General features: G+C 36.8%; 1 protein-coding gene across 1 annotated transcript in view; it reads right to left on the reverse strand.

The window, feature by feature from the left end:
* Nucleotides 1-288: 288 nt before the first annotated feature.
* The window catches only part of LOC149829935 (uncharacterized), a 58347-nt gene continuing 34950 nt past the window's right edge, over nucleotides 289-23685 (reverse strand). Inside the window, exon 2 of the mRNA XM_090015345.1 lies at nucleotides 289-458. Within this exon, the coding sequence (XP_089871471.1) occupies nucleotides 289-458 (170 nt within the window). The remainder of the gene's footprint in view (nucleotides 459-23685) is intronic.

Genomic DNA, 23685 nt, shown 5'->3' on the forward strand with positions numbered 1-23685 from the left:
TTGTTCAAAATCTTGAAAGGCAAAAACAATTGAACCCAATATCTAAACTACCGACTATTGTGCTGGTTTAAGCACAAAATATATATGCTATGGCTGGAAGAAAAACAGAAAATTGCAGACCATTCTGAAAAGAAAAACAAAAGCACACACAAGTGGGTTTTACCTACAAGAAAGGGATGGGAAGCTTACCAGTGGCCTCTTCCGGTAATCTGACGATGGGAGAGGTCGAAGAAGAGTTGGAAATTGCCAAGGAGATGTGACCAAATCTTTCAGTGGTGTTGTCTCACTCTACTTTGCTGCAGGGTGCTGGAAACTACAATGGGTGGTACTTCGAGGATGGCGTGAAGGCTTGACGGCGCGGGGGAATGGACAAAGCCAGATGGAGGGAGGGCTGGCTAGCTGTGGAAGAGCAGACGACACCCTTTCCTCAGCTGGAGCACTTCCATGGTTGCTTCTACCTGCAAACACAACAAAGAGGGTGATTTTCATCATGGATGCCATTAGGATGGTGATTTCCTAATGATGCTGTTGAGGTGGTAACTCTTCAACAATGTCGTCAGGGTGGTGATTCTCTGACGATGCCATCAGGGTGGTGATTCTTTGATGATGCCATTAGGATGGTGATTTCCTATTGATGTTGCTGAAGTGGTGATTCTTCAGCAATGCCGTTAGGGTGGTGATTCTCTGACGATGCCATCAGAGTGGTGATTATCTGATGATGCCACTAAGGTGGTGATTCCCTAACGATGATATGATCAATGATATTATGACTAACGATGTCATATGAATGATGTTTTTCCTTGTTTTGTTGTGTTAGAGTGGTGATTCTCTATTGCTTGTCGTCTAGAATGGTGACTTTCTAGCGATAGCGAAATTGTATGGTGTCGCTTGAGGTCATTCGTGGAATGTGTTTATATGTCATGTTGCTGCACGATTTAGTTGTGACGTATTTTGCTTGAATTATGTATAGTGCGCCCGATAATTCTTGAATGATTGCTGCGATTATCGTTTAGCGAGCATGGTTGTCAGATCTGTCGATTAATTATTATGTATTTTTGTCATGATAGATAACTTGGAAGACTAGATGCAACGATATTATGGGCATTGTGAACAACCTTGCAGAGGTTGTGCAACAGCAAGAGGTTGTGATGCAACAGATGGGTGCCAATCTTTAGCACGTAGCCCAAAGTGGGCAGAACATAAGTACGGTTATCTATAAGCATTTCATGGAATTGGATCCTCCTGCTTTTGAGGGTAAGACAAACCCTGAAGCTGTGGAATCGTGGATACGTGAGATAGAACGCATTTTTCATGTTTTGGATGTCCCAGAGGAACAAAAAGTGAATTTTGGTACTTATCGTTTGAAAGACCACGCAGAGAAGTGGTGGGACATGATCTCTTCGGTTAAATTCAAAGACACGAATGTTATGTGGGATGAATTTGTTGAAGTTTTTAACTCCATGTTGTTGAGGTGGTAACTCTTCAACAATGCCGTCAGGGTGGTGATTCTCTGACTATGCCATCAGGGTGGTGATTCTCTGATGATGCCATTAGGATGGTAATTTCCTAATGATGTTGCTGAAGTGGTGATTCTTCAGCAATGTCGTCAGGGTGGTGATTCTTTGACGATGCCATCAGGGTGGTGATTCTCTAATGATGCCGCTAGGGTGGTGATTCCCTAACGATGATATGATTAACGATGTTATGATTAACGATGTCATATGAATGATGTTTCTCCTTGTTTTGTTGTGTTAGAGTGGTGATTCTCTAACGCTTGTTGTCTAGAATGGTGACTTTCTAGCGATAGCGAACGTGTATGGTGTTGCTTGAGGTCATTCGTGGAACGTGTTTATATGTCGTGTTGTTGCACAATTTAGTTGTGACGTATTTTGCTTGAATTATGTGTAGTGCGCCCGAAAATTCTTGAATTATTTCTGCGATTATCGTTTAGCGAGCATGGTTGTCAGACCTGTCGATTAATTATTATGTTTTTTTGTCATGATAGATGACTTGGAAGACCAGATGCAACGATATTATGGGCACTGTGAACAACCTTGCATAGGTTGTGCAACAGCAAGAGGTTGTGATGCAACAGATGGGTGTGAATCTTTAGCACGTAGCCCAAAGTGGGCAGAACATAAGTACGGTTATCTATAAGCATTTCATGGAAATGGATCCTCCTGTTTTTGAGGGTAAGACAAACCCTGAAGCTGTGGAATCGTGGATACGTGAGATAGAACATATTTTTCATGTTTTGGATGTCCCAGAGGAACAAAAAGTGAATTTTGGTACTTATCGTTTAAAAGACCACACTAAGAAGTGGTGGGACACACAGATGTTACGTGGGATGAATTTGTTGAAGTTTTTAACTTTGCATATTTTTCGTAAGAAGATGCAGGAATTTCTGGATCTGCAACAGGGAACAATGACCCTGTCTACTATATTACGAAGTTTCGTTGTCTGGAGCGATATTGTACGAATGTTTATGTCGCGGAGAATGATCGAGCAATGAAGTTCGCTCGTGGATTGAGGCCTACTCTGAGAACCAAAGTGTTCACTAGCGGGCCAAAGTCGCTCGAAGAGGCTATTGAGGTAGCTACTCTATTGGACGAAGACCAAGCCGAGCAACAGACTCATATTTTCGTGATTACGAGTGAGAAGAATCCTAGTAGGACGGAGTCCTCTCTACCTACTAGAGAGCGGAAGCGTCAGAAAGTACAACAGAACCGCCAGCAAAGGCAATCCCATCGATTGAATGTCCAGCGAAAGTGTCGACGATGCAACGAAGATCATGCTTTTGGAACTTGTCCTCTCTACGATGGAAAGTGTTTCAAGTGTGGACAACTGGGGCATATTGCCAAGTTCTGTCCAAGGAAGTCTACGAGAGACTTAGTTGTTGCCGACTAGGCACCGTCAGAAGAGATCTGACCATTTTGTCGTTGTTTGATGTTTTGTGATTTCGCGGACGAAATCATTTTTAAGGAGCGTAGGATGTAAGACCCGTGAAATTTTCTGAAGAATTCACTATTTGCATAGAGTTGATATATGTATATATTCGTGTGTTTATGATTCGTAGCACGTAATTAGATATAATTTGATTATTCTTTGTGTTTCAGCTTTATGCGTGCGACCCAAAATCACGTAAGTTCAGTATATAAGTAAGAAGAGCCCAATTCTGGACGAATTAACTTCTGAAAATTTAAGGGTATGTTTATAATATATGTATTTAGTTTGTCCCCGAATTTGGGACTTATACGATGAAAAAACCCTGTCAGTGCATGTGAATTACGAGAATTTCTTAACGATAGTACGCGAGTCGTAACAAGCATATTTCTCGCAAACGAAGGAAATTTTCTTTAAGAAGCTTTGAACATTTCATGTCAATTAAGATTGTGAAAATGAGTATATGATGGGTTGAAGTCAAATTTTAGTTTAAAATCATTAAATAAGCATTTCCTTTCATAATATTGCATTTATGTTTTTGGATCTGGAGTTGGCCTAGATCTATGGATGTCCCAACCCCTTTGTGCACCCCTCTAGGTGGACATCTGTGGCCATGAGGACCAGCTGGTCCATGGTTGACCAGCTGGGCGGTGGTAGGGGTGTAATAACCTTAACTCCCTTTTGAATCCCAGCCATGGGTTGGCAAAGTGGGCGGCAACCCATGGCAATCTTGAAAACCTTTTAGTGCAGCCAAAAGGCTGCACATGCACTGGTCGTAGGGGGAGGCAGCCCTTGGACATCCCCTGTAAATTCTCACAAAACTAATGGCTTTTACAAAACCTACACAATGGCATTTTTGAAAACCTTTTTGAAAGTTTTGAAAAGAGGTTTTCTATTGGAAGAGTGGGGCGTCTATGGGGGGGGGCGTGGAGCACTCCAGCCCACCATCTTACCTCATTTGATCCCAGCTGTTCAATTAAGAAGCCCTAGGTATTTATCCCTTCAAGGAAGAGAGAGAAGACACTTTGGACGATTTTTTTTCCTTGGAGACTCTCTCTCTCATTCCTTTCTTCTTCTTCTCCAAGTCGTGTAAGAGAGAGTTGTGTGGGTGCTAAGCACCACTTTGAGTTGAAGCTCCTCAGCCCTAGAACCCTCTCCACCGTTTGAAAGCCTCGGAGGTGAGGTTTCAACCATCTCTCGTATCGCATAGCTCTTGTTTCCCTTTAAGAAAATGGGTATGCTTGTTCTTTACATTTCGATATCATAAAACCGAATACCTAGTATCCATTGTTATGTGATCATCGCAAAAAATTTCCTCTCTTGTATTTTTCTCTCTCTTCCTTCTCTTTTCCTTTTCTAACCTCTATTTTCCTCCTTTTTGAAGGGAGAAAAAAATAAAAGAAAGAAAAGAGAAAGAGAAGAGAAAAGAAAGAAAAAAAGGGAGAAGAGGAACTCTTTTGCGCGGTCTCACTTGACCTTGATTTGAAAAATATTTAAAAATTTAACTCGCTTCCGTTTTTAAAATTTGCGGGAAAAAATGGAGAGACGGGATTCGCTCGTCGGTACGAGGTTCGATCGTTCCTGGCGCCTTTACCAGGGGTAATCGAACCAAGGATGGAATCTATGCCTTTTGCTTTGCCTAAATATTAACTAAGAGTTTATTCTAAATCTAAATGCACAAAGAATCATGCTTGTGCAATGCAAGGATGTATGCTCTTTTTGAAAGATATTTTGAAAATTCCCAAGTATTCTGAGATGAACTTGGTAAGGGAGTGAAGAAATGTTTGAATCTAACTTTAGAACTTGAGATAGATCAGAGAAGTTCTAAGTTTTTTAAGTAAATCAGAATTGGAAGAATAAATCTTGATCTTTGAGAAAGAATAACTTGAAGCTTTTTGAAAATGAAAGGAAAATGAAGTTTTCAAAGTCAGAAATGGACTTTGAATTCTGAACTTGAATTTAGGAAAGGAAATGAATACTTGAGACGGAATTGAATTCAGATTTTGAAGTTTGAAATTGGAATGGACTAAGAAAATCAAATGGTATTTAAGAATAGAAATGGATTTAGGGAGTTCAAATGAGATCTGGGAATGGACTTGTATTTGAAATCTAGATTTTGAAATGGAATTGAATCTTAAAATGGATTCAAGATCTGGGATCTGAGATCCGATGTAAAATTGGATTCTGGATCCTAAGATGGATTTGGATCTGAAGTTTGAGATCCAAAGTGTGATTGAATTCTGGACCCCAAATGGATTTGGGTCTGAAGTCTGAGATCCAAAGTAGAATTTGGATTCTGGATCTAAAGTGGAATTGGATATGAAGTCTGAGATCCAGAATTGAGTTCTAGACCCTAAAATTGAATTGGATCTGAAGTCTGAGATCCAAAGTGGGATTGAGTTCTGGATCCTAAAATGGAATTTGGATCCAAGGACTGGAATCCAAGATGTAATTTGGATCTGGAGTCTAAGATCCAAAGGTAGAATTGTATTTGGAAAACTGGATCAAAATTGATCTAATTTTGGATTTGGAATTTTTCAAAATTGACTTGAGAATTGAATTTGGACTATACAAAATGAATTTTAAAGTCAAATTGGACTTTGAATTTGAAGCGTGAATCTGGAATTTAGAAGGTGAATCAAGAATTTCCAAGTATTTGGAAAATGAAATTTAGAAATTGAATCTTGAATATACAAATGAATCCCAAAGTCAAATTAGACCTTGGATTTGAAGTTTGAATTTGGAATTTAGAAGATGAATCAGGAATTTTCAAAGTTTAATTTGAACTTTTGAAATTTGATTTGAATTGAATATAAGAAATGAATTTGGAATTTCAAAGTCTAATTGAACTTTGAAACCTGATTTAAATTAGAGTTTGATATATAAAATGAATTTGAAATCTCAAAGTTAAATTGAACTTTTGAGATTGAAAATGAAACAGAATTGAAAATGAAAAGATGAATTGGATTTTTACAAGAATTTAGGATTGATTGAAGAAGATATTTATCTTACTTGGAGTTTTGAAAAAGGAATTTTGAAAATATGATGCAGTTCTATCCAAAATGATAAATGGATTTGAAGAATTTGAAATTGGATTTTTGAAAAGATATTCCATTCTTTAGATGAATTAAAATAAGATTGAAGATATAATACATCCTTGACTATGGTCATTGAATGTATTATATAATAATCTATATTTAAATTCAGGTAAAGAATGAAATACATTTGGTGCTTTTATAGAATTTAAAATGAAATTAACTCTCAATATACCCTGACTATGGCCATTGGTATATATTTTGAGATAATTTTAAGTTAAATTTTGATAAAAGGAGAAAATATTTAAGGAAAATATGATGAATTTTGAAAACGGATCCAGTGTTATTTCGTAAAAGATAAAAATTCTAAGTTTTGTTTACATCCTGACTATGGCCATTGCTGCAAATCATCAACTTAGGATTAATTACCTCTTACGAAATGGTGCACGTGCCATTCGTGTTCCATTTGTGAGATTTTGAAAGATAAAGGCAAAAACATGAAAATAAGCAATTTATGATACTTACAATGCTCATTCATTCTATCTAAAACAAGAAATGTAAATTATCATTTAAGGCCTAACTTATTACAATATTTAAAATTGAAAATGTAACTCCAGATAATGATACTTTCCACTTATTCCCTGCAAAGCAAAGGGTTAGTATAAAGAGAAGAAAATGTCACATATCCTATAGATGTCAATGGCAAAGTGCTCATGTACCAAGATATACATGGTGAAAAAGATGGGAAATGGTATATATATATATTTATATTCATATATACATGCATATCTATTACATGTATGTATACATATATGTATAATCATATATATATATATATATATATATATATATATATATATATATATATATATATATATATATGTATTACACGTGATGTGTAGGCAACATGGATGTTGTTGAAATGATGAGGATATATGCTATGGTAATGGCGACGGGGAAGGATAGTGTTCTGCTGCATGGAGACTGGTTTTTGCAGCAATGCCTAACCTAACTAGATGCTGGAACTTATAGGTAATGCATGAGTGAAGTAGAGGAAATTATATGTACAGGATTGAGATATGATGACTGTCACTAGATGGTGAATGAGGTAAGTAAGTACAGCCAAATGGATGTGAAGATGTGGCTGCAGGGAATGTAGGTATGTTAATGTAACAAGGCTAAAGGGATAGTGATGATAAAACACTATTGTAGGTATAGTGTTGGAATGGCAACGAAGTGCATATATACTGAGCGAGTGTTATGCTCTGTACAGGAGATGTATAATGTGAATGGATGTAAGAATGCAAGTGTGTTAGTAAGGAAATGATACAGGATGGTTGTGGAAGTGTGGTGAATAATAGGGTAGTGCATGCAGGATTCCAGCAGGTAGTTGTGAAAGTGCTGCTGTGATAAGCATGATGGAATATGTAGGTGACAGGGGAAGTGGTATGGATGCCATATGGGGCTAAAACAGCTACAGGTGATTAGATGGAATAGGTATAATGTTGTTATATGGTAGGCTAAATGACATATGCTGGGTGAAATGGTAAAATTACTGTAAATGAATGTGAAATGGTGATGATTACGTGAGAAGAGGTGAATTGAAAGACGAAAAGACAGTGTATGACACTGAGATATATAGGAAAGAGTGTTGAAACTCCATCGCAACAACAACTGTACATATCAAGGCAAACCCATCATAGAGAAATTCTGATTGGGCCAAATTAGACTGAAGATAGCATTGCCAGGAAAGTAAGCCAGCCCTTCACCATGGGCAGAGCTTTGATGCATAAATCTGAGTTTAGGAGGGAGGGTATGGCTGTGAGTAGATACTACATGGGTCTATAATGCTGGAAGGTAATTGTGCAACAAAGGTTGGAAGAAGATGGTGATAAGTTAACATATGATAGCAAACAGTGAGCTGGGTGCAGGTGACAATGACAACAGTAATCTGTATACAAGTGAAGGTATGAAGTTGTTTGAGCAACGAATAGATGCAATGTTAATAAAAAAAAAAAAAAAAAAACAAAGGGGTTACGATGGGTTAGAGTGGAGTTATAGGATCATGCAAGAGATGATGAGGATGGAACCGGGGTTGGACTGGTGACATGTTGCGGCAAATGCTATATACGATGAGTGTTTAAGAGGATAAGACGACCCATGGAAATGTGAAATAGCCAATGAGACTCAGTTCTTGTAACTCAAACAATCCTCAATTTGCTCTTGGTAGTCAAAGAAACAGAAAAAATTATTATTCCTGTGCATTAATTCCAGCAAGTGCAAACTGGTTTCTACAGAAAGGGATGTTATTAACAGCAAATGACCAATGACAGGGGTGTGACTTGACCTCTATTTCATGACTCAATGTATAATTTATTAGTAACATGCTTTCACCATACAGAGGGGACCATTTAAACAATGAAAATGTGATGCTGAATCAATCTAGTGTCTCTGAATGAAATCAACACTGCTGAGTTATGATATGAAGCAGGTAAACCCAAAAATAAATCAGTTGTGTCCAGTCATATATGTATTCTATTATGATCAAAATAAGCTAATAAGCTAATATCAGACAGTTATATACTCTGTTATGACCAAAACCAACACCCACAAATAAAGATAAAATTACTGTATATACTTATATATATCCAGTCTTGCAATGGACATCGAGCTGCTAAAATCAAAACCAGCATTAACGCCAACTGTTGGGGAAATCCAAACTGTATGAAAAGAAAGATTAAGCTGTTGTAAAATACAGATAACATGAGCATTAATATGCTGGGTTTTATGAAAAGAAATTCCAATTGCATAAGAATCAAACTACTGTAAATTTAGTAACATTAATGTTATCATGCTAAGTTTTATAGATCCTGGGATTGTTAAGAGCAGATCTTGCAGCGGATGAGGGAAGTAACTTCTATGCTATATCGATGACTAGAGGAATTGAACAGTAATGCCAACCAACAATAAAAAAAAAATAGTAAAAAAAAAAAAAAGAAATAATACAGGATGAAGGACTTCGTAGTTGCAGAAGACTGGAGAGTGAAGCCTGTAATACAAAGGAAAGGATTAGTGTTCTGACAAATATATAAAGTCATTAAAAGATACAAATGGCACAACACGTTAAATCACACAAGACAACTCCCTCTATGAGTCAGTTCCCAGTGAGGCTGGGTTAGGAATTTTCGACCCTTATGTGAATTTGCAGCAGAGTTGGCAAGTGAACTTCCCATAATAACTATCCATTTCCAGTGTCATCAGACCAACTGGGCCATCATGAGTTCTGAACATATTGATAAGCTCCCCGGGAAGACGCAGCAACTCGGTAGGTGAAAGGGTAAGAACATGAGTTGCCAAGCATTTTATACAACTCCAGATTTCCATTAGAACAACTATTCGCCAGTGATGTAAGGAAGCACCATTCATGCACCCAACAAAAGAACCATACTTTATAGACTTGCTGATGCTGCTGAACAACCATACTTGTGGGAAAAAAATATCACTATCGGAATGATCGGAACATATGCCCGCATTAAAGCAATAGCGCACACACAGGAACATAAGGGATTGTATATTTATATGTACACCCTATGTCGGATGTAAGTATCTCCAAAGCAGCAGCTGTCAATCAAGTCATATAAGTGTATGACGAATGGGATACTAATTATAATGAGGGTGCAACCATATCAGATAATATTTGTACAAAGGGAAAATCATACAGTGTGCAAAAATATAATACTACAACTACATGGCAGTGTTGTGGGATGCAGTGCAGGTAGTGCAAGGGTAATGTGTTGGACTGTAGAGAGGAAGTGGCGTGCCACAAGTGATGCACGGTAGGTCAAAATCTGTTGTTTTAGCCCTTTTAGCAAATCCAAGAGAGACCCACGCTCTTTTGCGTGCTATGGTGAAGATGAACAGAAAAGCAGAAGAAAAAAAAAATCAGATATGCTATGATACAGAGTAAAACCACCTGTTATAATGGTATATAACATACACAAATGAGGGATATAAAACAAGGATGATTCAGCAACGCACTTGGTTGAATCAATGATACAGGATGATATCCCATTAAAACATGCCGATATTAAGAGAATAAATGCAGAGATAAACTAATGCAAAGGGATGAGGTTAGCTTCAATTACAAGCGTTGGATGTAACTATGTTATGGAAATTAATAGTGGAAAAGAGGACCGAGAGATTGTAGAACTGCTATTTATAAAGATGAGGACAAAACGAGGTTGTTGTATGATAAAAAAAAAATGATAGTAGGCCTAATTACAAAGAGGGCTTAATCAAAGCATTTCCAGGCAACTTTTCCTGTTTTGCAATAAGCAATTATTTATCCAAAATGAGATGCAACAGAAAGTAATGTAACGAAGCAATATAGTGAATGAGACGAACATACAAAAATAAAAATAAAAAAAAGGAAAAGAAAAAACGAAGAGCGTAAAACAAAGGTAACTGAAAATAAATTAAGACTAAATAATTGCAAGAGAGGGAAGGAATTTGTCGGAATGGGATTATTCCGTTAATGTTGCAAAACGTAGATCGGCACTACTATATGCAGGCCGATCTTACGAGTTATGCTCAAAGTAAATAATAGAAAAAAAAAATAAAAAAGGAAATCAGCAAGGAAGGTTGTGAATAGAAATTTGACAAAGAAAAGAAGTTTTTCACCTGATTTCGTTGATTCATTAATCAAGGAAGGAGTGTCGATGCCTCGTATGCAAGTATAATGTGATACTCCTTCTATCAATCGGAAGTAAGCAACTAAGTTGAAAAGAAAGGAGGAAAAGAACTGGGAAGAGGAAGAAAGTAAACGCAAAGAGGGGAAGAGGGAGAAACAGAGGCGTGGAAAATGGTCGAAAGGGGAAGATTGAAGATGGATGATTCCTTCAGCCAATCAGAGGAGAGCACCAGGCTTGCTTGGCTCCGTGCAGGGTTCTCTTCAATCGATCGAGAAATCAAAAAAGAAGCCAGGAGAAGAGTGTAAAATGGAGGGGTTAAAACGGGTCTGCTGCTTGGAAGAAGAGGGGTGCGGGGGTGAAACGCAGTGGTTAGGGTTTTCTCATCGTGCCCTTCTTAAGGAGGGGCACGAAGGTTCGGGAAGGGGCTGGTGGAGATCGAAGGTGGAAGATGGCCATGGAGGATCGAAGGGTGGCGAAGAGAGGAAGGTCCATCGGTGGGGTTGGCCATGGGGGTTCGAGAGTGGGAAAGGGAGAAGGCGGCTGAGGGAGTCGGCCATAGAGAAAACTCGAAAGGGTCCCCCCTCAAAACCCTAACTCGACTATTTAGTTTTGCAAGGGTTTTACATTTTCCAAAAAGAGGTCTTCTATAAAAAGATTTTTCAAAAACGGGTTTCTCTTAAAAAACATTTCTTTTTTTTTGTAATTTTCTTTCATTATTTTTTATTTTTTTGTTCTTTTCTTGAATTTTAATATGAAATTCTAAAAACTAAGGATTTTAAAAATAATTTTGCAAAAGTTTCAAAAAGATTTACACAGGGAAGGTTTTCTGAGCAATTTTGGAAGAAAATGGGTTTGGACCCGAGTTTTGAGAAAATATTTGAGTTTTAAACCTTGAATTTGAGGAATACAACACGCTGGATCCAAACGGATACCGGATGAACTGTCTGAGCTTTTCAAAAAGTTAGTTTGGAAATTTCGAGAATTTGATTTTAAATATTGGACAACGAAGCTCAGATTTGGATCTTTTATCTGGATCCAGATCCGAAATTGAGTCAGATATACAAAATGAATTTAATTTCAGAAAACTTGAGAAATAAAATGGGATTTATATTTAAAAGTGACTCAATTACCCGAAAATGAAGATAAAGGGCAAAAAGGGAATATTTACAAACTTTTGAAAAATTTGGGGTGTTTACAGATGCCCCTCTTTGCTACTAAGCCAATTGAAAGCCGAGCTTAGTGGCAAAGAAAACACTCCAAATTTTGAAAAATGCCCCAGTCAGCAGATCTGAATTGGGTGTGGAAGAATTCTGATTTTTTCAGGCTTAAAGCCTTGTCTTGAATCGCTTGGGGGGACGAAATCCTCAACAATGATATGAATAAGTGATAAAAATGAGAAAATCATGATGGGATTTTGAGTGAAGATCCCGAAGTGATGAAAGATAAGAATTTAGATCAGGTCTCGTGGGTGAAACAAAATCAGTTTTTGGAATGATTCAGGTTTAGCCCTTAACCTGGATGGGACGAAGATATCTCAAGATAACCTGAATGGGGAAAGGAATATATGAGGATCTTAAATGGACATTTTTTGGGAAAATGCCTCGTGAGATGAAGCTTGAGTAAGATCCTATCCTGGATGAATATATAAAGCATGGATTCCTCGATGGGAAGAACCATGATGGGACTGGAGGAAAACACCTCGTCAAAACGAGAAACCTCGTCAGAACGAGACTCAGGTTTAACCCAAATCTGAAAAAGGAAGATACCTTGATGCACGAGGTTCAGGCTTAACCCTTAACCTGAAGGGGACGACCATACGGAATCCTTGAGTGAAGAGACCATGATGGGACCTTCGGAGTTTGGATGAACAAATCCGAAAGGGGTTTGCGAAAGGAGGAAGAAAATGGGGTTCTCTAAAGCTTTGAAAAATGGATGAACTTAGACGTCTCATTGTTGAGACTAAATCAACTTTTGAATTTAATGACCTCTCGCAGGAAGTACAGGTTTTGACCCTTAACCTGAGTGGGAACGACCATACGGAATTCTCAAAACCGTGATGGGACAGGAGAGATACTTCAACTAAATGGGGTAACTCTTCTGGAAGATATAAACAACACTAGGTTGCACCAAAATGGATATTGAATATTTACTTCATTCTTAGAATATCTAGAAAATTTTGCCAATAAGATAAATTTATAGTTGACTTCAACGCTTGAAAATGTGCATATGTGTGCAAAGATATTCCCTCTTTTACCTAGAGTGTTTCCTCCAACGAGGTTAACTTCTTGGTTTTAAGAGTCAAATTCAAAGTTTTTGGCGCTGATGATTTTCTTCAAGGAAGTTATCAATTTTCCTGATATGAAAAGAGAAAAAATATTCTTAATTTCATAAAAACAAGTAGTGAAAGGATATTGATAAAAGAATTTCGCATAAGAAAAGATGATTTCTGACAATTTTGGCAGTTTGATATCTGGGTGTTTTTCCATGATGATCTTCTTGCACTCTTTTTGGAGTCATTGGGTTTTTCGGGCTTTTACATCATCCTTCATTTGGATGTGTCCTGACTTTTCTCTCTTTTTTCGGGGAAGGGCACGTCACAAACTCCTTCATCTTGGAGATGTTTCGATCCTTCATTTATCTCAGGAACTATATTAAGGATATTGGCTCAAAAAGGTCTTTTAGAGGATAGCAGAAATCAAATATCATTTAGGGTTTGTCGGTAGGTTCATCACACTCACCTTCATCTCGATGGTGATCTGAACTTTCCCTAGAAGGATCCTTCACAAACTCCTTCATCTCGGAGATGATCCAAATCTTCTTTGGCTCCAGGGGTCTGCTCGCCTATTCGTCTTCATCTTGACGAAAATTGAGAAATCCCTTTTGCCGATATTTGATTGCAGCTTTAGGAAATGAGAAGATATGAATTAAGTGGATTCTTTTTGTAGCTCAGGATATTTCCACTGTCTGATTGCCAGAAAATTATACGCGCCATAGTCATGATCAATATCAATTCGGTTCTGGCTTTTCAACGTCATCGAATATTTCTTTCGCCAATCATACCGAGGATATTTCTCTCATCCTTTTGGTTGATCAACAGGGAAAAGATTTGAATTTTACCTCTTTTCGCAAAAAGTTTCACCCTTTTGGGAAGAAATACTAGAAGTAAACAGAGGTGATTCTTTTGTGCAATAAGAATATTGGAATCAACAAATATTTTTAGCAAATTGGCAAAGTTTTCATGATTCTATGTGAAACATTTACTCAACATAGATTTTGATGCGACCTTTAGTTGCAACTTTTGGGAAGGAATATTTAGATTTTTGTTTTGACCGACCAGCTCAAAAGAAGGATTTGTTTGACCGACCAGCTCGAAAGCAGGATTTTGATTGACCGACCAGCTCGAAAGCAGGATTTTGATTGCCCGACCAGCTCGAAAGCAGGATTTTGATTGCCCGACCAGCTTGAAAGCAGGATTTGTTTGCCCGACCAGCTCGAAAGCAGGATTTGTTTAACTGACCAGCTCGAAAGCAGGATTTTGATTGCCCGACCAGCTCGAAACCAAGATTTTGATTGTCCGACCAGCTCGAAAGCAGGATTTGTTTGACCGACCAGCTCGAAAGCAGGATTTGATTGACCGACCAGCTCGAAAGCAGGATTTTATGGAAGTACCAGCTCGAAAGCAGGATTTGATTGACCGACTGGCTCGAAAGCAGGATTTGATTGACCGACCGGATCGAAAGCAGGATTTGTTTGCCCGACCAGCTCGAAAGCAGGATTTTTTTGGAAGTACCAGCTTGAAAGCAGGATTTTGATTGAGCGACCAGCTCGAAAGCAGGATTTTGATTGAGCGACCAGCTTGACAGCAGGATTTTTTTGGTAAAATGATTGGTATTGATAGAGTTGTGACCCGAAGGCTTGGAAATGATGGATATTTGATGAAATTATAACCCGAAGGCTTGAATTTTGATATACATTGATGAATTTGTAACCCAAAGGCTTGAAAAGGATATACGTGGATGAATTTGTAACCCGAAGGCTTGATAGTGATAGACATTAATGAGATTGTGACCTGAAGTCTTTAAATTTTGAGAGATATAGATAAAATTGTGACCCGAAGGCTTGAAAATGATATACTTTGATGAAGTTGTGATGATAGACATTGATAAAATGGTAACCCGAGGGCTTGATAATGAAAGACATTTGATGAATTGATAGACATTTGGTGAGAATTTAGGATATAATAGACAATGATTCAGGTTTATTCCTTAACCTGAAAGGGAAGAAGATTTTTGAGGATATACTTGAGACTCGAATTTAGAAGGGATGACAAGATTTATGATTTATGATCTAGGATTTAGATGGACCAACACATTTGGCTGTATGTGGTCCAATTTTCAGGATTAACCCCTTGTCCTGAACGGGAAAAAGAATAAAATTTAAACAGATAGAAGGAAAATAAAATTTGATGAAATATTGATAAAAAAAAATGGAGAAAATTTTGAGGAAATTTATTTACTTTGTAAAAGAATTCTCACAAGTAGCATTTGTTGCTCCTATGAGCGATCTCAGGATTATCCCTTATCCTGAGAAAGAATACCTCGAATGTCGAGGTTCAGGTTTATCCCTTATCCTGAAAGGGGAAAGAATAGAATTTAAGAAAATAAATTTAGAAAATCGATTTGATGAAACTTGTATTTGCAAAAAGAATTCTCATAGGTAACATTATTGCCCCTAAGAGAGGTCTCAGGATTATCCCTTATCCTGAATGGGAAAGACAAATTTAGTGAAGGGAAATTGAAATAAATCTAGAAAATCAATAAGAATTGATAAAACTTGTATTTACAAAAGAATCCTCATAGGTAGCATTATTGCTCCTACAAGGGGTCTCAGGATTTTCCCTTATCCTGAATGGGAAAGACCTCGAACAACGAGGGTCAGGTTTATCCCTTAACATGAGCGGGAAAGAAAATAAAAGAATACCTCATGGGAAAAGAGGCATCAGGTTTATCCCTTAACCTGAAAGGGTAATGTATGAATTGATAAAATTTAATAGAATTGAGGAAAAATTGATAAAACTTGATAAAAACTTTGATAAAATTGATATAAACTTGATAAAAACACGAATAAAATGAATGAAGCTGATATAAATATCAAATTTACCAAAAAATTTATAAGATTTAAGAGAAAAAGGAGTTTTTCTGATCCTGCCTGCATATGGGATCCTGAAAGGAAAATGTTTATTTAAAAGATAGGTGAAAAATCATTTTTGGGAAGAAAGTCCACTGTAAGGAAAATGATCAGTGTGAGATCTGATCCTTTTTAAAAGGAATCATCATGAGAGATCATCATGAGGGTTAATTTTGAAGATAATGGTTTAAAAACCCATTAAGAAAAATCAATGTGATAGTTTATTTTGAAGAAGATTAGATCAAAATATTGAATTTTTGGTGATCATGGAGAAGTTTTTTGCAGAAATTCTCAGGATTTTTAGGATTTTGAAAATCCTCATAGGTAATATCATTTCTCTCATGATGATGTTTTTGGATTGTCCCTTATTTTGAAAAGAATAGGAAAAATACAAACTTTTTCAAAATAAATGCCCCATCGTGGCAAAGGATAGAAGTGTTTGATATTAACAGATACAAAGAAAATTGACATTTTATTGATAGAAAATATTGATAACGATTGAAATATTTACAAGTTTGTTGACCAAAGGTCACAAAAAGACTGGGACTGAGTTGTCCTTATTAGGTGACTGAAAAAGAGAGAAAGCAAAAAAATATTGACATGTGTAAACACCCCAAATTTTCACCCTCAGCCAGTGTTTGTCCATTTCATATGTAATTGCATATCATTTCATCGCATTGCATAGCACTGCATGTCATCCCATCTCATTTTCGAGATCCAGCACTCCTGTTTTCAAAACATTCAATCCAGATTTGAGTTTTAAAGCTTGCTTTCAAAATCAATTTCAAAACCTGGGTTTTTAGTCAACATTCTATCATTTTCCAACCCTAGGACCTCATATTTCGAAATATTTTCTCAGAAAACAATTTGGATTCATTTTAACTTCAAATTTCAATCGATTTCAATTCACAGATGAGGCCCATTGAGGTGGTGTCGCTTCTGGATCCTCTTATTCATCAAATTTCTCAAATTTTTGAAAGTTTCAGTCAGATCAGGACTCTGTCCTAGAGTCCTAATCCAGTCAGGAGTCTGTTCGAGGGTCTGTTTTACTCCCATTGTCAGTCTTTTTCCATTGTTTTCAAAATTTAGGTCATTTTACAGAGTCTAGTTAATTCAGGACTCTATTTTAGAGGTCGGTCGAGTTAGGAGTCTGACCCTGACTGTGTTTTTTTGACTTATTTCGTCAATTTTTGATAAAATCTTTCGAAAATTCTTCCATTTGAATTCTAAAATCTAAAATCTCAGAATCCTAAGAGTTCAGGACTCTAACTCGGAGTTCCAGTTCGCTTGAGACCCTATTTTCAAAGATCTTGAATTTCAAATATTGATTTTAACCCCTTTTCAAAATCATTTTCAGTGTTTATTTCAAAATTCTTCAAAACTTGATGTGGGCCCACTCAATTGGCACCATATCCAGAGGAGTTCCGACTCGGTTAGAACCCTATTCCATTTCAAAAATTCTAATTTTAAGATTGCTTTTGAAAATCCTTTTGAAAACTCCTTTAATTTCAAGTTTTAAAATCGCTTTTTGAAAAACTCAAGTAGGGCCCACTCGGGGTGGCGCCATATTTGAGTAAGTCAGGGCTAGACTAGGGTTAGTCAGTGTCTTGGTTAGTGTTAGGGGTTTAGAAGAGTTAAAATTTATTTTGAAAACTCATTTTGAAAGTTAGTTTTTAAAACTAGTGTTTTTAAAGGTTTTTAAAAGGTGTTTTAAAACTCAAATGTTAAAAATGCCAAGTGGCATTATATTTGGGGGATTTCTAGGATAGTCTAGGGGTTAATTAGGTATTAGTTAAGACAATTTAGGCTAGGGGTAGGATAGTAACTACACCCCAAAATTGCCCCCCCCCCCTTTAGAGTCCAAAATTTCCATTTTTTTTAAAACCTAAAAATTTTCTATAAAAAGGGGCTATAGGGGGGACGATTTTTCCAACCACCTCTTGAGCAAATCTTGGAGCTTCTCTCTCCTCTCCAGCCTTCCTTCATTGCTGAAACTCCAAGGTAAATAATTTCTTCAATTTTTAATATTTTATTTAGTGTTTTTAATGATTTAAACCTAGATTTAGCCTTGGACACCCCTCCTTATGTGGATTCAATCAAGATTCAACCTCAAGAACCATCAAGAACGGTCTAAGAAGGTGATCTAACCCTGTTTTGTGTGTTTTACAGGGATTTTAATCCATTAGAATTGGTTTGAGCGTGATTCTTTTCATTATTAACCAATAAAACATATGATTTACCATTTTAATGGGTTAAATCTATGTCTTTAAAGGTAAAATTGAATTCCAGCCATTGATTCCCTGATTTTTTATTTATTTAATAGTTTATTCATGTTTATTATACGTTTTACACCATAGAAATAATTTCTATTTACTGTTTTATGGTTTATTTTATTGATTTTCATTAGTTAATGCATGGTTTCTTAAGTTTCTTAGATTTCTGTGTGTTTTAGGTTTAGAACAATAAAGATAATGTTATTTCGGATTGAAATACTTGCTGTTTAGTTCTAATTTTTTTATATGAGATACATGTATGTGTAAAGGAGTTACTGTAAAAACATCAGATATTTTGGACATCGGGAACCTTGTCAGAAAAATCAGACATCAAATCGGGTTTTTAAAGCTTTAAAATCGTTGTTAAAATCAAGAAGGTAACTTGCTGTGATGATATTTTTCTCATCCTATATCCGATTTTAGATCTGTAAAGTGCTATGGATTTATATTGATTATATATATCTACTGTGAAATTTGAAGAATTTTTTACCATTGTTTAGTATTTTCCCTCTGTCAGAGACTCTGATTTTCAATTTAAAACTCATTAGGGTTTACCAAAACCCTAATCAGACTTGTGTTATTCATAAATCCAAAAATACAGATCCGATTCATGATCTGTAAAAAGTGAGTACTATTATTTTTTTAATCGCTGTTCACTGTTAAAATCTCAGATATTTTGAATGAGTTCTGCTGTTTATCACGAAATTTTCAATTGAAAGTATCAGTTAGGACCAAAGTTAAAATCAATGTATTCAAGGCCGGATTGCCAGAAGGGGATCTCCCTGATCCTAAGTGCTTTTTCAGATATGTAAAAAATAAAAGTTCTGTTTTCTTGTCTATTTGGTCTATCTAAAAAATCAGAGATTTCCATGGAGGACGGATCCCTGGTTCGGGCCTTAAACTGAGACTGGTTGGTGAACTAGGTCAAAAATAGCATATTTTTAGGGTTTGATGCTATTTTCGGATTAAATTAATGTCAAAAAATTATTTTTATAATTTCAATCCGATATTAGGGTTATAATAAGTGCAGGTACCAAATTTGATGAATTTTGGAATCCGATTGATGGCTGAATTAAGCAAGTTTCAAAACAGGGTACCCGAAAAATCCTAAAATATTGTCAAAATCACAGTTTTTGTGATATTCTTAGATTTTCGTGTATAAGCATGCATTTTTAGGGTTTAATCATGTTCATAATCATATTAGGATGCTTTAGGTTTAATTTGATGCCTATTTGACTTCATTTAGTGCCTAAAACCTAAGTTTTACCAAAACATTTTATGAAAAACCCTGATTTCAAGGCCATAGTCTTGCTATCAGAGGTAATTTGGTCATTTGACCTCAATTTCGAAGTCTCTAACCCTAATTTTCATATTTTTAATCATGCCATATCTTACTTAGTTCAATTTATCATTATTTGTATTTCAAAACTTGCATTTTTACATAATATCTTTCTAAAAACCCTGATTTCAAGGCCATAGTCTTGCTATCAGGGGTATTTTGGTTATTTTGACCCTAATTTCGAAATTTCAAATTCTATTTTCATATTTATTCAATTTTATTTCATATTTTATCAATTTTGATTTAAGAGAATCATGGAAAAGGCTTATATCTAGCAAAATTCAGTAATTTCTAGATATTACTCGATAAACCTAGAAAAGCCAACATATATTCACTAACCAAGCTTTCTAGTTTTGCAGGAACATTAAAGACTTTATTTTTCTTTTAAATTCATGTAATTAAATTTGTTTAGTGATGTAAATTGTAATTAATTTTGGAATAAGAATTTAAATTTCTGCATAGACTAGGATTGCATTGCATATAGTTTAATTCTGCAAATATTAAATGTCTGATGAATGCATTATTCATGCACATATTTCAAATTCACTATGGTCTACACGAATGGCACATGCACTAGCTCTTAGGGAGTTGACAAACTTGGTGGAATTTGTATTTATGGCCATAGTCAGAATACGAATGATACCCAGATTTGTAATCTTCGTATTAGCCACATTCAGCCTACACTCTTAGGCTAACTTCAAAAATGCACTGCATTTCTCAAAATTACAAAAAAGAATTTCCTCAAAATCAAGTCTTTCAAATCCATATTCATTCAATTCATGCGTTTGCAAATTCTAATTTCAATTTAGAGAAATCAGTTTTCTCAAAAATTTTCTAAGTCTTATTCTAAAATCGATTTTCTCAAAACATTGATTTTCAAATGATATTTCAAGTACTTCCCAAGTTCCAAATTCGATTTTCTAACTTATATTTTTAATTTCAAAGTTTGAATTCAAAGAAATCAAGTTCTCCAAAGCTATTTCACATTTCTCAAAATCGATTTTCACAAAAATCTCTTGAATACTTCAGAAATCGATTTTCACTTTCTCAAATACAGCATCTCAACCATGATACACGATTTTCCAAGTGTTATATTTTCCAAGAATCTCCAAATATTTTCCAAGTATTTTCCAATCTTTGAAGCAAACACCATGTTTTCAAATATGCATTTTCAGAAAATCCATAGCACGTGCCTGATTCTATGTGCATTTAAAAATTAAAATATGATTTAGACAAGTTGAATAGAGTAGAACAGTAGATTGATCCTTGGTTCGATTACCCCTGTTAAAGGTGGCAGGAACGGTCGAACCTCGTACCAACAGGCGAGTCCCATTCTACGGAATTTTCCCGCATTTTAAAACGGAGGCGAGTTATTTTCAAAAAACTTTTTCAAAGGTCAGTTTGACTCGCAAAAAGTAAAAATTTTGCGATGATAACAGGTTTGGTGACCGAGATGGGACCTGTTTTCGCCTGATCAATTTGATGCTCTACTTAGTTCAAGTTGTCAAAATTGATTTCCATGGAATGTCAGCTTTTAATTTATGCTATCATGTGACCCTAGGAGCCTAGGCTTGAACCCAGCTGACATCGACTGCATGTAGACTAGGTATGGTTTGGTAGGACCATATTGAGGAGACTATTCCATGCTCACATTAGACTTAGGTCTAAAATACAACTCTCCTCAATTCTAGGGATTGAATGCAGACAATGTATGCAAGTGTATGCTTCTTTTCATTTAAATTTTTTCTCTTTAGGACTTGCATTAGAGCCTTCTGATTTGCTTGCATGTGCTCATGTTTTCAAAAACCACCCCCACCTATATTGTCCTGGTCTTCACGTTTCTGGGCTCTCTTCCAGAACCATAGTTCAGGACAGAGCCTCACAACTGGGCCACCTATTTGGGTGAAAACCCCCCTGCCACGTACCAAGGGCCATAGTCCAACATATATCGGCAGGTGCTCAAGGATGTTGGAAAACTTGAACCTAGAACCGGAGAAATTGATTTTATGCCACGTACATCGAGCCTTGGCTTGAGTATATAGGCATAACTGGATTGGATACAGATGATCTGAACCTTAGAGTTAGGATTAAGGTCCTATAGCTATTTCAAAACTTGTGCATTTAGAGTCAGCTTTTAGGGAATGATGTATGTGCGTACTTGTTTATGCAGGATGTGATTGAATATGTTATAGTCATTTCCTTTGTATTTTCCATATTTTCCCAATTTTCTAAAAAAAAAAAAACTGGAAGATTTTCTCAAAAGTTCCCCAATCTATGTCCATATACTGTCCAGGTTTTAAATCCTAGACAATTTTCAAATACTTCATTTTCTGAAGTATTTCTTTATATTTCAATAAACTCTAGACGGTTTTCCAAATTTCTCTTAATTTCCTTCAAAACTCCAGGTGATTTTTCATCATTTCTCTCTTCTGGATCTCGAATTTCCTACTTCATTTTATCCTGCCTGCATTTTTTCAAAATCTCTATATTTTCTCAAGTCTTATTCCAATTTTCCGTGTTTTCCAGTCTGATGGCATCCAGTCAGCTTGATTCAGTCTTCCCTGAGGGTCACATCTCCTACGAGGTGCGACAAAGTCTTCCCGAGCATTGAGTCCTCAACACCGGATCCTTCTTTCCCCAGTGGTACTATTCATGGTTCAAGAACTTCTCTCGTATGTTTCCGGACCACTTGGACGATTGTGGGTTAGAACTAGCATCCGTAGTGGGAAAGTAGACAGTCAACAGCAATTTGATCCATGCACTAGCAGAACAGTGGAATCCGAGCACTTCTACTTTCTGGTTCTCATGGGGCGAAATGACAGTGCTGATAGATAAATTTTCAAAAATCATGGGATTGCCTGAACCAGTTGGTCAGCCTGGAGATCCATTGGAGAAACAGTTTTTTATTAATGTAAGGGTCTGGACCCCTGAGATGCTTTAGCTCGCATGACAGGACGCAAGTCTTGGCCATTGATAGAGGAGGATGGAAATGAATATGTGGACTTGCTCGAAATCTACAGACAATATGGAGCATTTGCGGAAGTCAGCTCATTGTCCAGGACAGCTCGAGAAAGAATCCAGCACGCGATGGTCCTATGCACAGTGGGATTAGCTCTCTTTCCCGATGGGCGGAATTACATGGATATTAGGATAGTTCAACTTCTGCAAAGGTGGGGAAGTCGACAGACAGCCGCCTCTCTATTGCCATGGCCGCACTCGCCTTCCTGTACCGAGGGTTGACTCGTTTCACACTTGGAGAATCGATTCTAGTCGAAGGATGTACCTATGCCCTGCAATCTTGGTTCCTCCAGCATGCGCCAGCCTAAGCCAACTCATTCAGATATAATGGTGAAAAGCTTCTTCCAGTTGCTTGATATCGATTCTTGATCGATAACCTTCAGGAGGAAGAGGTCATATGGGACTACTTTGATCGTCAGGAATCACTTCCCAGATATACTTATGCATACGACAAGCGGTTCAGGTTACTTGGCCCATTCTTCTGCGCATACTACCATCCAGAGCGGTGTGTCAGGCAGTTCTCTCAGAGACAAAAACATGTAGAGATTCGTCCACTATCAGGGGTCTTGCCAGAGTTCGATCTCACATCAGATCAGTGGTCCGGAGCATACCATTCTGCCAGACATGGCTGGGATTCTTTTGTCACCCTCACTATTTTTTTCTGGTCCTCGAGTGTCCTCTGATTATCAGGAGTGGTGGAAATTTGTCTGTCCCCATCCCCTTTGTCAAATGTATTATTAAAATCATATTTTCAATAAAATTTCTTTAATCTTCATTTCACTTTGGTTTGACAATCTCACCTAGGTAACAAGGCATATTTTCAGTTGTTTATTTTGCAAAGAATAGCAGCGTAATTGTCGTAACTCCAGTGACGACTCAATCCCTAGTAATGGGATATTATTTCAATTGTCTACCAAAATTCTCAACAAATATTCTTCTCCAATCAAATTTCTTTCAAAAGCCTAACCATCAGTTCTACCTTACAGAAAGCATCAGCAACATCTAAAAGAATACTCGTGATACTCGATGGTTCATACAAGGTCCGGAAAGAAAACCCTATCAGTTGAAGGCATTGCATACTCAGTCGCTTCAGAAGAGGAAATGGACTCACCCCGTGGTCAAGGTCAGCAAGCAGAAGATGACGTAGATCCCCAGATGTACGTCATGTTCAAAAAGATGATAAGTAAGATGCTGCCAGA

Source organism: Nuphar pumila, chromosome 8 (assembly GCF_984573655.1).
Source record: "Nuphar pumila chromosome 8, dmNupPumi1.hap1.1, whole genome shotgun sequence".
NCBI classification, from domain to species: Eukaryota; Viridiplantae; Streptophyta; class Magnoliopsida; order Nymphaeales; family Nymphaeaceae; genus Nuphar; species Nuphar pumila.